The sequence below is a fragment of the Manacus candei genome, unplaced genomic scaffold (genome assembly GCF_025592945.1).
Source record: "Manacus candei isolate 608988 ecotype Guabito, Panama unplaced genomic scaffold, ASM2559294v1 h1tg000017l, whole genome shotgun sequence".
Classification (NCBI taxonomy): Eukaryota; Metazoa; Chordata; class Aves; order Passeriformes; family Pipridae; genus Manacus; species Manacus candei.
This window is the reverse complement of record NW_026138065.1, coordinates 32,498,213-32,513,230: the sequence shown is the minus strand read 5'-3', so window position 1 is coordinate 32,513,230 and position 15,018 is coordinate 32,498,213. Positions and strand designations below refer to the sequence as shown.

The 15,018-nt window shown below is 42.8% G+C and overlaps 1 protein-coding gene across 5 annotated transcripts in view; it reads right to left on the bottom strand.

Moving 5' to 3' along the window:
* Positions 1-439: 439 nt before the first annotated feature.
* VPS54 (VPS54 subunit of GARP complex) overlaps positions 440-15,018 on the bottom strand; it is a 47,582-nt gene continuing 33,003 nt past the window's right edge. For all 5 annotated transcript variants that reach the window (XM_051783638.1, XM_051783637.1, XM_051783635.1 and 2 more), the window contains 8 exons: positions 14,236-14,299; positions 12,161-12,266; positions 8,490-8,577; positions 7,401-7,522; positions 7,213-7,293; positions 3,826-3,933; positions 2,819-2,913; positions 440-897 (listed from right to left, as the gene is read on the bottom strand). In XM_051783638.1, the coding sequence (XP_051639598.1) occupies positions 792-897; positions 2,819-2,913; positions 3,826-3,933; positions 7,213-7,293; positions 7,401-7,522; positions 8,490-8,577; positions 12,161-12,266; positions 14,236-14,299 (770 nt within the window). In that variant the 3' untranslated portion in view covers positions 440-791. The remainder of the gene's footprint in view (positions 898-2,818; positions 2,914-3,825; positions 3,934-7,212; positions 7,294-7,400; positions 7,523-8,489; positions 8,578-12,160; positions 12,267-14,235; positions 14,300-15,018) is intronic.

Genomic DNA, 15,018 nt, shown 5'->3' with positions numbered 1-15,018 from the left:
CCTGTTTTCTTCTGTCCCAGTCCTTCCCACTGCCTGGGGCCATGCCAGTCCAGGGCTGGGCAGCTGAGGGCGACCATCCCCACACCAGCCTTTCTGCTACCTTACAGTTCCCCCAGTAACCCCTGTCACTGCTAACAGTGACCAGGTCACTCCTCTGTCCCACATGTAAGGGCTTTGGGGAACTTCTGTTTGTTAGAAAATCTTGCCTTCAGATGGCAGGTTGGAGCCCAGCTGTGAGAAATCCCCTCGAACAGGACTGCTCCCTAACAAAGCTGAATCCTATATGCGAGCAATCAAAAGACATTTATTTATATAAAGTTCTGTAAAAAAATAAATTTTAGAACAGCATAGTTTCATAGAGAAAAACATTTTCTACAGAGTTCCAACTGCGAGATTTTTATATTGTACCATCATTAAATAAGGTGGGACACCATGTGAATTTCATTGCACTAGAAGAAATGCAAAGCATCTTTTTAATATAAAGATATACAGAGCATTCTAGACAACTACAGCTGTGTTACAGCTATGTGTTCTTTTGGATTTGGTCCAAAGAAACCTGAGTCTGTTTCCAGAGAGAATGAAAAAACATTGCACAGACAGCTGATCACTTGTTTCTTGCTGAAGGACACTGGAAGGATCACTCCCTGCAGCTCCTTCTGAGTCTAGCTCCCCTGACTATCAGTCGTGCCCTTTCTTGGAATCTGGGCTCAAGTATTCACCTCACCGTTGTCACGCTGCTTAGAAGAAAGTCAGTCTGTTGTCAGAGCCAAGTGACTGCTCCCAGTGGATTATCACCTCTTCTGCTCCCAGATTTCAGCCATGTTTAGGTCTAAGTTGTTAAGGCCTTTCAGAGCTTGAAGGTTTCCAGTGTAAAAAGCTACATCTGAAGTAACCAGCCTGCAGTGAAACACATGACAAGATTAGAATCAGACCCCCTCCCATCCACCTGGAGTGCTCAGACAAATAGCCAGGGTTTGTTTAGGACTTTGGCACACAATTACTACAATACATGTTCAAATCCTAGGCCTGGATTAGACATTTTAAGTATCAGTTCAACACTCAATGCTATGGCTGTGGTTTATTTTACAGCAGTGATCATCCATAACAGGATTACTGCTGGGCATAAAACTAGTTCTAGGGAAGGGAGATCAAACCACGAGTTCAGAAAACTCAGCAGGAATTAGGCATTTAAAACTTCTATTCTCTTGCTGTAATCCCAGGCTTATCTAGATTTGAACTCCCAATTCCATTGAAACTAAGAATATTAATTATTGCAACATTAACTTCTGTATTTTAGAGGGTAATGATGCTAAGGATAATGTAAAAAGTAACAGCTACATTGTTTGTAACAGTTTATACAGAATTAAAATCCCTCAAACATTGTTGAAGCGTCAGGAGTCATGATGCTTCTAGCTAGCAAGATGCAGGAACACAAGTTGTATTTTCATATTAAAAACTTAAGCAGGAGTCACAGAACTGGATTTTTACTATTTACTACAGAAACAAGCAGTTTAAAACAGAAGGAGGATCAGAAAACCATGTTAAAAACTCGGTCAATGAAGACTGCTGGAACAGCAGCGAGTGACATCCAGTGTTTGATGTTCTCAAACAGCCCCGACTATGTGCTCCCAGAGAGCTGTGTCTGAGGTAAGAACTGCTGCCATCACAGTTCCTGGGCCAGCTGAGACCTTCTGCCTGCTGGGAAATACACCCCAGCATGTCACCAGAACACCTGCCCCAACCCTCCTGTCAAAAAGGGATTCATTTAATCCACCCGACCACAAGTATCAAACAAACCCGACAGCACAGGATGAAGACAGCACAGCTCAGTGTTTGGGACTGCAAATCTGAGTGTGAAACACCCCAAACACACTCCAGGTGCTCTCACTTCAGTGGGGCTGCAGTGGTCTCACCCCACAAATACTTTTATTAAGTACCAAAGGCAACGGGATGTCACCTTGTGAATACACACCAAGTACAGAGAACCATTTCAGATAAACCCTCTCACAGAGGAATACTATCTCACAGGAGAATACACACAAGCAGGACAAACCAGGACAAATTGGACAGGAACAAAACTCACTCCAGCGACCTTTGAAACATTAACTTCCTTCTCTGACTTCTTCAACCTAAGACAATCTCTTCTTGCACATGAGTAGGCCAACTGAATTTCACCCTTACTACACTGCAAACACCACATAACCCCCCTGAGGTCATTAAGAATGATTATATAAACCCCACCATTTCAGCCTGCAAAAGGCTGTAGGCTTTCCTGGGAGGTGGGGACATCAGGCACAGCCAGGCACCCTCAGGAGAAGCACCACTGACCTGCTTGGGGATGGAGGGTTGGGCTGGAGCAGGAAAGGGGAAGAGCTCTGTTTCAAATCTAGTTCTGCTGTGAAAACCATTTCTGTAGAGCAGCTGTTCACTGCACAGATGAAATGCTGTTTTTTCCTATTTTTACTTTGCCAGTGCCATGAGTCACCATCCACGTTTCTAAACTGCTTCGGGAATCACGTAATTCATGTGAATTAAACTGTGTCTGCTGCTGTCACACCAAGGGAGAAAAAGCAATCCATGAACTGAGGAACCTACAGCAGTTTTCCAGTCTGACAATGTCCACCTCCCAACCTGTTACCAGGTGGACTGCACTCCTACTTACTGTGGAACAGCACAAGTCATGTCCTTTACTGTAAGAAAGCTCCAAACCTGACATACTAAAACATAGAGCGTGGCTGCATTCTGCAATCACGACTTCCTTGCAGGAGACGATGCCCGATTCTTTGAGCAGCAAAAAAAGAAGAGTGCCCCAACATACCCATTTAGAGGTCCTCCATCATTGACCACGTTGAGGTGGGCCAGCTGCCTCTTCAGGTGGAGCTTGTAGCTTGCGTTGATTCGTAAAAACAACATCTACAAGAAACCACAGCACCAGAGTAAGGATCTGTCGCTGTGCTTGCATCACTGCCTCCAGAGAGGAAATACACTGCCAGCACCTTCAGTCACTAACTTTTGGTTTTGTTTTTGCAACTCATGTGATTTTTTTTTTTCCTTCTGCCAGTCCTTTGGCCTCCTCATCTTTCTGGCCAACATACGATTTGTAACACACAGGACAGAACATACCCTCCCTTACTAATTTTGTGTTGCACATTCTTAGGAGCATGAACTTTTCTTATCTGTTTGAAGAATCTAACAACTGGTATGAAGGCTAGAAGATAAAAAAAAAATCTCTTTCCTGTACTAGAACCACTTAAAGTGGTTTTTCCAAGAAAAAATATGAAAAACAGTTTGAAGGGACCATTTAATCTAATGTGAAAAAGAAATGACAACTTGGTGTATTCAATGACTGGATCAGTCCTTTCTGTCCTTTGCAACTCTGCAGTAGCAATAACTGCAGCAAAATACTGGAAAAGGACATCTGGTACAATTTGGGTGCATAACACATTTAGGGACTTTTGGAAGCCACTGCTTTTGAGCATTACAGAATTATCCTCTGAAAGGGCTGTACTTGAGCCCTAAAGTGTTGCAATTTGTGTAGAATTTCAGCACTAATTCCTGAATTGAAGATTGTCCTCTCTGGACATTAAAAGGCAGCTCAAAATACTGAAATCTGTTCTTTCTGTGTGTCTCATCTCCCTACACATCCAAACACTTCCCTCAGTTCAGCCCAAGCTGTCTGCATGACTGCAGCCAAGCCCTTTAACGTGTGGGTTTCACAAACACTCAAAAAAGAATTCCCCTCACCACACATAAAGTCCCTCTTGTTACTGAGTTCATGTACATTTGCAAACGAGGTGTTAGATGAGGCTCAAAAATAACATTCACCTGAGTTTGCTCCTCAGGAAGGAGATCATATATAGCTTCATGCATCTTTGCCATTTGCTTGCAGATATTCCTGAAGCATGCTGAAGGAACAGGAGCTTTCACTTCATACTGGAAATAAACACACAACCAGTTACTCCTTCCTACGACTTTCAAATGGTTTATATAGGAGAGTTCCCAACAGCCACCTGAAGCTCTGCTGTGCTAATGACATCAAGAATCAAAGTTCATTTAGCACATCACAAATTAAAACAGTCACTGGGCATGAACTGAGCCAGCCATGAATTACAGATGCGGAGAGAATAATCTCTGTGCCAGCCACCCCAATGCAGTTAGCCCTCTCCTTCAGACTGGGATGAGTCAATGACAGACAAGGACTTCTACCTCTGAGAAACATGCCCCTCGAGTAACTCATGAGAGAAAACTACTTCTCTAGGATCACATATATCCAAATTTGTGAAGAATCAAGGAAAGGAAACCATCAAGAAATGGAAACTCCTAAAAACTCATCATTGGCCATAAAAAAATGGCAACCACATCACCAAACAAAAACCACACAAAAGTGTTGCAGAAATACCTTGGAAAGCAAAGTAAAAAACATCCCTTCTCCTAGTGCCTGAAATCCACTAGGAAACACCAGATGGCAAGAGATTTGCTACAAAGGGAACAAAATGCTTATGTCCCTACTCTGGACAGGGAAGATCTGACCAGGATTTCAGAAACACTGAAATCCTCTCCCAGGAACAGTGAAACAAGCTCTGCAATTCTAGTTGGAGAGGCTGTGCCAGCAAAGGCCCAGGTGACACACTGGCAGGTCATCTTTGGAACAGTGACACTTCCCCACGGAGCCTTGCACAATTCAGTGAAGAACCAAATCATTACAACTACCTAATTTACAAACAGATTGGAGGAAATGCTTGCTCTTCTGATGGCCCGAATTGCAAAAGAGAACAAAGTTTATCCTGACAGGAGAAAAAGAAATGAGGAGTTTTGAGAAAATCTTTACGGTAAAGCCAAACCATTGACCTAATTTTGACAGGACAAGTAGCAGAAAAATAGTGCTTACTGCTCCAAGGGACAACCACCCAGCATGCAGGATCATGCCTCGAGACAAGGAAGTTAAGCAAGAAATTGTTTCCAACTTCCCAGCACATTGTAAAGCCAGAGGGAACTGGCAGGCTCTTACATGACTACAGCCAGAACAAACTCTTCATAGGCACAGGGAAAAGCAGCAGCCCCAGGAAGAAACCCTGCAAGGTGCTGGCCATTTTATCTCCAGCTGAGGTCAATAGCATGTAACACCACGAGGGATCAGACAAAAAATTCACTTCTGTCCAAACAGTCACAAGACACCAAGCTCCAAGAGAGCTCAGAACTCACACTGGGTTTTCTCCGTGAACACTTATTCATGGAAACGAATGAGCCTTTTCCATTCTTTAATTATATTATTTCCACTGTTCAATATCCCCATTCCTGTTTTATCTTCCTGTCAAGGATAACAGACAGCTGAACCTCCTCCACACATTGGCACTGGGTGAGGACATTCCATGGAGCTCCCAGGGGAAAGCATAGCCTGGAAACTCAGAACTAACTTGCTCATGTTACCCAAGTGCCAGGTCTCCTGGTATCTCCTGTCTGCTGCACCAAACTGTCTGTCTCCTAAAAAGCAGGATCATGCAATTCCTGGTTTCAAAGTGTGCCGGACACCCACTGCTGTGGAACTCACAGACTGGTTCACCTCAAGGCAGGTGACCATTTCATGCACAGGACTCTCAGAAAAACATATAACCCCAAGAACACACTGACACGGCTGTACTGACATGCCCATTTGCAAATTTCCTGGGTTTATGCACTTCACAGCCTTCAGATTTCATTATTTCAGGAACAAGATGAGCCAGATGATGGGGTATGGTGGGAATGGTGGCAAATCAACACGTGGTGTCCTTTGCTCCTGGACTCTGTGGGTTGCATTCATGTGGGCCAAGCACTGTCACTCAAGCCCTTAAGAGCTCTAAAGGACAGAAATACTCGCAGTTTATAACTTGTGCCAGCTCCCAAGGGGAGAAGGGGCTGTAAAGATGGAAGGACAGGAAGGGATGAGTTCTTACTAACTGTCATCAAGAACATAAACTGTGTTACTGGTTTGTTGTGGGCTAACTTGTTTGGTATCAATGATGTAAATACCTGCATTTGTCTTCTACTCTCAAGAGATATGGGGTAAAGTGGCCAAAAAGCCATGTTAATTCACAGGACAGCTATTTTTATGGGGGATAAAACCCCCCAAAAAGCAGCAGTCCACTTTTGTCTTCAGAAAAGAGCATAAACACATTTTTAAAAAAAGTAAACACAACAAGGGCAGGGAATCCCAACTTAAATGCTTTTGGCCTTTTTTTTTTCCTCCCCTAAATTTAGGTAACACTATTGGACAGACAAAACAAACAGATGAAATGAAAAAGCACAACATAAAATAACAGAAACAGAAAGGAAGACAGAAATGCTGCCTGCTACAGCTGCCTCGCTGCAGCTCTTATCAGCCTGTCCCCCACCTGTGCTCCCGTGCTCCTCATGAGCCCAGGCCTATCAATCAAATCTGTCACTAAAGAATTAATTTATTTCTCTCATGAAACAGTTTTTTTTTTTCCCCCAAGGACCATAAGATCCAAAGCACAATACTAAGCTTTAACAGCTTGTGTACTTTATCTGTCGGATCCGTGGGCCCAGGAGGTCCCATCCTGGGGAGGTCTCTCAATGTATCCCACCCTAACATGAGTCACAGTGAGTAGATCCAGCCCAGGACCAGACTGAACCACTGAGGAGTGTTCAAAAAGCAAAATACACTAAGAGCAATTCATGGGACAGCTACTAATGCTGCTGCAGAGCAGGAACTGCTGAGCACAGACCTCCAGTCCCCAGGCCTGCAGCCCAACAGATGGGCTGGTCCTTCCCTTCCAAAAACTCTTCTTCCTCAGCATTTTTTTTGCTGTTTCCTCAGCTGCTGGAAATGCCACCCTCCCCACTTCCAAAGAGGCACCACTGGAAAGAGCAGAAAACGGGACTTGCTGAGCCTGGCCGCAGACAAGAACTGTCAGTGGTAGGAGAGCACTTCAGCTCCTGAACACCTGAGCATCTGTGCCAGCCAAAGCATTTCTCTTCCTGCTGAAGGAGTCAATGGAAAATTTATTTTTTGTGTGATTGATGCCCCAGTGGCAAATGCTAACACAAAATATGTTCGTGAGAACAGCACAGAGCTTTCTGTTTACACAGTTTAAAGAAGTTCAAACAAGTCCTGATTAGGAAAGTTTAAGACTCCATTTGAAACATCTAGGCTGCATACAGCGAGACTTCCAATTGCAATTTAGAGAGTATATAATTATTTCCATAAATCATTACCTTGGATAATAGTTTGTCAAATAAGCTATCCATTATGGCAACGAGCTTTGCTGAAATTTCAGCTATGTGGTCGTGATAATCCTGTAAGGGAAGAAAGCAGGTTTCATTTTCTAATGGCATTCATATTCTTCAGAGTACAGTTGAAAAGCAGAACTTTGTGTTTAATTAGGAAATGCCACAAGAATTACCTTTGTAATGTGGTCAAAATGCCTGAGCATGCTAAACTGCTTCGGCTGCAGTCGAGCTTCAAAATGAGCCCTGATAATGGGAATGTAGTGTACAATGAGCTGTAGGCAACGTGAAGAAAGGGCTGTAAATTCAGAAAGAAAAATAATGTAATTATTGCACAGGAAGAGTAATTTTGTATGGACTGTATCTCCTTTAACATAAATGACAGATCGGACACAATTTATCACTTCTTTGTTAGTCTGTTTGTTTCCACTGGGAAACCCCACCCAGTGAAGATGCCAGACTGGTACCTGGCTATTCACACCCAGCTTCGGAAAGATATGGGATAAGGAACTAATTTTCCCAGAGGCTTTAAGTGTTTACTTGAGATTTTGAGCCCTGGGCACACACAGACATTGGAGAGATCTCAGAAGACCTGACTCATCATCCACCTAACCGCAGGAATCACATTCTCAAGGCATCAACGTTTCTTCTGCTGTGGTGTACAGAAACACTCTGCCCTGCCAGTGCTGACATGTCCTGAACCTGCTTCTGCTGCAGTGCCAACAGGATCTGCAAAACTGAGCTTATCCTGAGTCCAACAAGGCCTGAGCCAGTAGGAGGACACACAGTGTGACATACAGTCACCACACAGGCCAAGCGTTCTGCAGCAAAAACCTGACCCAGCTGGAGCCCACAGCCCCTCGGGGGGCAGCCTCTCAACTCATTCTCCTCAAGCTGTTCCCTTTCCAAAAGGGAAATGCAGACTGCTAATCAGGACACCCTGAAACACGGGAACTGTAAGTTCAGACACCTGCTTCAACCCATCAGTCAAAGGCTCTTAATTTCAGGAGACAGTTTAAAACTGGAGGTCTGGAATAGTGTGTCAAGACTCTTCTGCAGCATGGAACAGGGCACCCGGTTCTCCCAGGCCTTCTGAGCAGCCAAAGCAGTCCAGGCAGGTAACCAGCAAGGTCTTATCACCCTCTGTGTCCATGCACGGCACCAAAACTCAAACACAACATCATAAATGTTCAGGGTTTTTTTTCGCATTTTGGTTTAACAGGCAGAAGAACAAGCTTTGACCTCTTAAATATAGAAATCCATACCTAGGTTTTTTGTAGTGATTGTTTTCAAACCAACAACTTGTAATGCACCAGCTCCAAGCACTAGTTGGCAACTTCTAGAGTTGAAATACTGTGAGAAAGAAAAAGACAGTGAAAATGCATGCTGACTCTTTATCAACTATACATAACCACAGTTTAGAAATACCATCAACGGAATTTTGCAAGATAAGACAATTATTATGAAAGCCAGTTCCAGAGTTCACATATTTCTTACTCCAGAGGAGTCCATGACAACTAATTAAAAAGGAACTTTTTTACCACTCTCAGTAGTCACTGGTTCAGTGTTTTTTGACTCAGCTTATGGTAAAGCACTCAAGGCAGTGCTTCAGCAATGGGAAGCAGAAATATTGCTTTTAAAAACACTGATACCCAGTGATTTCAATGCAAGGACTAGTTTCTGCTTCTCTAAGAGACCTTTAGGTGAGGCTTCTCTCCGAGTGAAAGAAAGCAGCAAGACAGATTTGCTGCAGACTCACCACGTTCAGCCTTCCTTTGCAAGCCGTAACAAGAACAGCCTCGTACTACAAATCTATAAAACAGAATTCTCAAACCAGGACCTTGGATGGGGAAAAGGGTAAGGATCTTGCCAGTTTTCTTCAGCAGATGTGTAAAACACTCTGATAGGTCACCCAAATCTCTGGATAGTAAGACAATTTCTGTCAGCATCTTCTGCCTTATATTGGAATTCTGCTTCATCACCCAGCTTGAGACACCAGATATTCCAGACTGGCCCGGGTGAGGCAGTAGAAGAGCCATTGTTCTTGTCCCTGCACTGAATGGAAAGCAGAAGTCCCAGGGCTCATGTTTAAACATGTTTGTCTATTGACACTGGGCTGGAAATTGGGAGGCAAAACTTACACAGAGCTGACCCTTTCTCATACACCTAAAGATTCAGAAGAAATGGTGACAAGGTTGCCCTGCAGCTTGTGTCTGCAACACACAGGATCTCCCTCACACAGACCTCCTTTTTTTAGGGGGGTACAATCCTGCTTCACAGGTCTTGCTTCACGATAATACAAGAGTAAACCCAAAATTTCAAGCGCTCCTTGGGTAAAAAGAAGAAATAATTTTTCTGGCTACTGCCTGGAGTCAGTCACAAAATGCAGGTCCACAGAGAACACACCATGAACCCCACACCCCCAGCTCTGGGCTGCCAGTGGTGTATCCAGGGCCAGAAGAGCAGACCTCATACCACAACCAAACCAGAGCTACATGTGGCCCCTGACCTGAGAGAGGCAATACCTACCCTGCTCTCAGACAGAGGTCAGGCCCTGAAACTGTCTGACATTCACTTCATCTCCTCCTCTGGAAAAGCAAGACCTTTTCTTACACCTCTGGGTGGACTTTAGAAGTAGAACCACTGAGCCGTAGACAGATGTGTCTCACACAGCCTAAGCTCCTCTGAGATATTTAGCTCAGGTTAGTGTTAACTGTGAGGCAGACCATTAAAAACTCTGGCTGTAAAGGACGATGGACACACGCACTCTCCCCCGCCTTCTGTGGGCACGACGCTGTTCCCAGATCGCCTGTTGCAGACAGAGCAGTGAGGAAGCAGCACGTCTGAAACAGCAAAAGAGCAACACCCCCTCCTTGTGCCTGCTGGGAGGAAAGCATTTCTGCGCCCAGCACGCGGCCACAAGCCTTCTCTTGTCTGCACCATCTAAACAATCCATTAATTACAACTATGTGTGTTCAGTTTTGGGCCCCTCCCAACAAGATAGACACGGAGATGCTGGAGTGTAGTCCACTCCAGGGCAACAGAGCTGGGGAAGAGTCTGGGAGCACAAGTCTGATGAGGAGAAGCTCAGGGAGGTGAGGGGTGGCTCAGCCTGGACAAAAGGAGGCTCAGGGGGGACCTCATTATCTCTACAACTCCCTGAAAGGAGGGTGTAGCCAGGTGGAGGTTGATCTTTTCTCCCAAGCAAGAAGTGACAGGATAAGAGGAAATGGCCTCAATTTGCACCAGGAAGGTCTAGTTTGGATATTAGGGAAAATCTCTTCACTGGAACAAGCTTGCCCAGGACAGTGGTTGAGTCACCATCCCTGGAGGTATTTAAAAGGTGTGTAGATGTGGCACTTGAGAACACGGTTCAGTGGCAGACTTGGCAATCTTCAGTTAGTGACTGGACTCGATTGATCTTAGAGGTCTTTTCCAATCTAAATGTTTCTATGATTTTGCCCATACACTGGTGTCATTTCACTCAGGTTGCAGCCACAGTTCAAAACTGCCTGGAATTTCAATACCTTGAAATGGAACACTTTCCATTTTCCACCACAACAAAGTCTAGCTCTTGCTACCCTCACAGTTTGGTAGCTCTGACTGTTGTCAAACAAAAAGCGTAGTGACCTGCCAGGACATCTCGAGTGGCTCTATTTTGTTCAAAGTGTAATAAATGAGCTTTTGTTTCTGCTAGCTGTTCTTGACATTTCTCCAATTGATGGCACCTTGCTGACAGATAGGAAATACAATAATTAAACTGCACATGATGTTTGAACACAAAGAAGTAAAGCACAAATGGCAGAGCTACAAGATAAGGTAAGGACAGGGAAGTAAAACAGAGATGCAAATCTTGTCAAGTTTTGAGACATCTGCTGCTATTCTACCTGCCTGTGAAAGGGTGCTGCAATTTTTGAGAGAAGCAGCAGCTGGAGAAGGAGAGGTGAAGAGGGGCAGGCCCAAAGAGACTGATCTGCCTTGGATAGTGGTTTTAAAGGGGAAGGTTTGTAGATGAATCTGAATGACAATTGCAGGGAGGAGTGTTCCTGCATCTGGTTATTCAAATAAGAACTACCAACAGGAAAATTATTTAAAGGTCCATCTCCCTGAGTGTGTTTCCCCTTCCCTGGCATCTACAAAAGTAAAATATACTTCTGGAAAGTAGAATCTGGTTATCTTTTATTGATTATGTTCATGTTCAGAACTCTAATACCTGATATAACCTTTGTGGGTAAAGGCACAAGGGAAAGTCTTGACATAAATTAACTGCTAGGCTTTGGAGCCTATACAGATATGGATGTATGTGTGTGCATATATATATATATATATATATATATATATATATATATGATAGTTTTAAGGTGCATTAATGTGCTCCTTTTATTGTTGTTTACAAATATTACCTTGCAGTATCTGGGCTTCACCAGCTTTCCCCTTCTCTAGTGAGAAATAAATGAGAAAGAGGTCCTGGTGTTTTATCATCTTTACATTTTACAACAGAAGCTTCATCCCATACTATTTTTCATGCTTCTACTGACTTGTAAAAAACCAAGGGACTTGTTTTCCTTCCTCAATAAAGATATATTTCTGTGGCATCTGGGATCAACCTGCTTTTTCTTCAGCAGCATTAATCATACACCCACAGCCTGGGTGGTTGGTGTAGATGGACAGGCAGCTGTGACAAATACTGCTAGATGGGATTTCCAACATTCCAGGTGACCAAGAGGAAAGACAGCCCTCCCAGAGTTAATTCCCACAACAAATTGTATCTTTAATGCCTTTGACTTAAAAGGCTTCCTTATGGCACAGTAGAAAACACAATGATTTCTAGATAATTTATATGAAATTATAAAAACCCAAGGGCATTACAGAGAGTAAGACATTTGTCCACCCTGACTGCCCCTGCTTAGCACAGGTGGTGCATCCTGAGTCATACCTTCAGTAAATCAGACAGGCGGGTCAGCATGTCAGTGGTGATGGAAGGAATGTTATCCACACACTGGCAGTACTCAAGGATTATTCTTATTAGCAGCAATACTGTCCTACAAGAGAGGAAACAGCCAAATATGTCATCTCAGGGCACAGAAGATGCTGAAAAAAAAAATCAAACACAGGCCAGTCATGTTGATAGAAAGCTACCCAATGCTAGAGATTATAGCATTGAATAAACCCACTAACTAATGTGAAGTAAAAGTAAAATATAAAAGAAGGCATACATAAAGACAGTTATAATGAATACTCATTCCAAAGGGAAGCGTGTGGAAAAAAAGTATTTTATATCAGAGAAAAATCTCTGAAAAAACAAGTAATAAATTCTAAGGAGTCACAAACAGAGAAAGCAGCTGTGAAGAAATAGCACCAAATATCTGAAGATGCTGAACACCTGTAATTTCCCCTGAAGCCAGCAAGCACTGGAGAATTTGGGAGCTACTGGATGGAATTACGAAGGCCCCACATAGAGCAGGCATGCTCCTTTGAATTCAAATACACAGAAGGCAGGAAAACTGAGGTGAGATCAAATGTTCAGAGTAGATATTATAACATTTCAAAGAGTTAAATGTCTTTCTTCCTTTAGGCAGTAGAGTGCAGAGAGATGATGAAAAGTCAGCTGAAAATACACACCTGAAGAATGCTTTGTGAACATCAAGGTATTTTTGACGAATGCCTTTTATTTGATTAAATACAATGAAACTGCACGTAAAAGTGTGCAGAACTGAAACAAATATTTGCACCATGAGGCTCACAATTGCTTCACAGAGCTAAAAGTAACAAGTTTCAAATCAGCAGAGATGGATCATCAAACACATCATATATTAGGTAAATTTTATCCTTTAAAGCAATGCTCCCACACGACCTGAAATGCTCTTTTGCAGTGATATCAGCTGGCTGGCACAGAAGTTCTCAGCCACAGCTTCTGCTTCTTACTGAACAACGATGCATCATCATGAAGCAACTCATAAAATGACAGCTGGTCCAAGACATTCTGCACATCACAACTTTTTTAAGTATGGGTAAATTGATGTGAGGACTCTGGGGAGTGAGATCTTCCAGGTTTTACTCCCTCCCCCAAAAAACACTTTCATGCATTATTTAATGCCTAAGCCTCACAGTCTTTGGAAACACAGCATGCTTTTAAATGAAAGAAGTATGTATCGTGTATTTTAAAATGTCTTTGATATAACCAGCTCTAAGAAATTACTTTCCAATTCAAAGTAACCAGGATGCCAAGAAACAGTGTATGCAGCTTCTGAGATGGCCCATTTCTCCTTCTGAATAAGAGAAGCAATTTTTCTGTAGCGGACTCATGTATTTTGGTGCTGTTCAGCCTGGAGAAGAGGGCTCCAGGGAGACCTTACTGCAGCTTTTCAGTGGGTTTATAGGAAAGATGGGGACAAACTTCTCAGTAGGTCCTGTGGTGACAGGACGAGGAGTAATAATAGTTTTAAAGCAAAAGAGGGTAGATTCAGACTAGATATAAGGAAGGAATTTTTTACAATGAGGGTGGTGAAACACTGGCAGAGGCTGCCCTGAGGGTGACCCATCCCTGGAACATTCAAGGTCAGGTTGGACAGGGCTCTCAGCAGCCTGGTTTAGTGGAAGGTGTCCCTGCTTATTGCAGGAAGGGTGGGCTAGATGACCTTTGAAAGTCCCTTCCATCCCAAACTATTCCAGGAACCTATGATTTTTGCCAGAGATACTTGGACTACATAAGAAATAACCGTGTGCTACGAAGACAAACGTGTATTTTCACAATTATGTGTTTTCATGAAATAATGGAAAAGACCATTCAAATAAAATCATAAATTTCAGCCAAGTCATTCAGAGGAAAACCAGCATTTTAATGTACAGAAGAGCTTTTATAACTGTTTGGGAACTAAAGAGAAACTAGTCTGTGAAAGGAGAGGGATTTCCAATTTAAATAAGATTGCTAAAGCTGTTAGCATTCATCACAGTTCTACTCAGAAGTTCTTGCCAACTAACCCACTGCTAAGAGAAAAGTGTGCATCTTACCCAACTGTTGCATATTTTTGTCCTTCAACAATAAGGAATTCAGCTGGCTTTCTTTCTTCAGTAGCTAGACATTTTAGCGAGACAGGAAAAGGAATGAGTTCAACCAAAAACAAGGGCAAAAAATGTTATTTATAAAAATGCAATGTTCACCTGTTAAAGTTTGAAAAAAATCCACAATCAGTCTTTGGAACACTGCTCTTTTTTTTACAATATTAATTAGATACTTGATCGCCCATCATAATTACTACAACCCACAAAGTTACATTATTATCTGCTGTGATTTTAGGTCAAAAATTCCACAATGTCCCACAGTCACTATGGTCTTAAAAACCCCAAGTACAACAGGTTACAAATAGAAGAAGAAAAGCAGAAAAAGTCACTAGGTTTTCTACTATATATTCTCAAGTCACTTGCTGTGTATATTAATATTTTAACTTCAAATCACTTCTTCAGGCTTCATAGAAGCTCTTACTGATGCAGTTTTTCATGCTAAATTATCTGCCTGAAGGGAGCTGCAAGAGGTTATTTTAAGAGCAATGGTTGACAAACGTATTTTAGTGTTGTGTTCCATAATTGGAGAGATTATTACTAACACACTCTCTGTATCTGTTTTTTTATATTCCTTTTGGAAGGGTTTCTCTACCAAGACATCACTGTACTTTCTTTCTTCTAATCTATGGCCATTTTTCTCCCCCTCTGTATGATTTCTTCCTCTTCTAGATGTTCACACACATCCCTCACTGCAATATTGGATGAGTTTCCCCACGAGGTAAGAACACATTA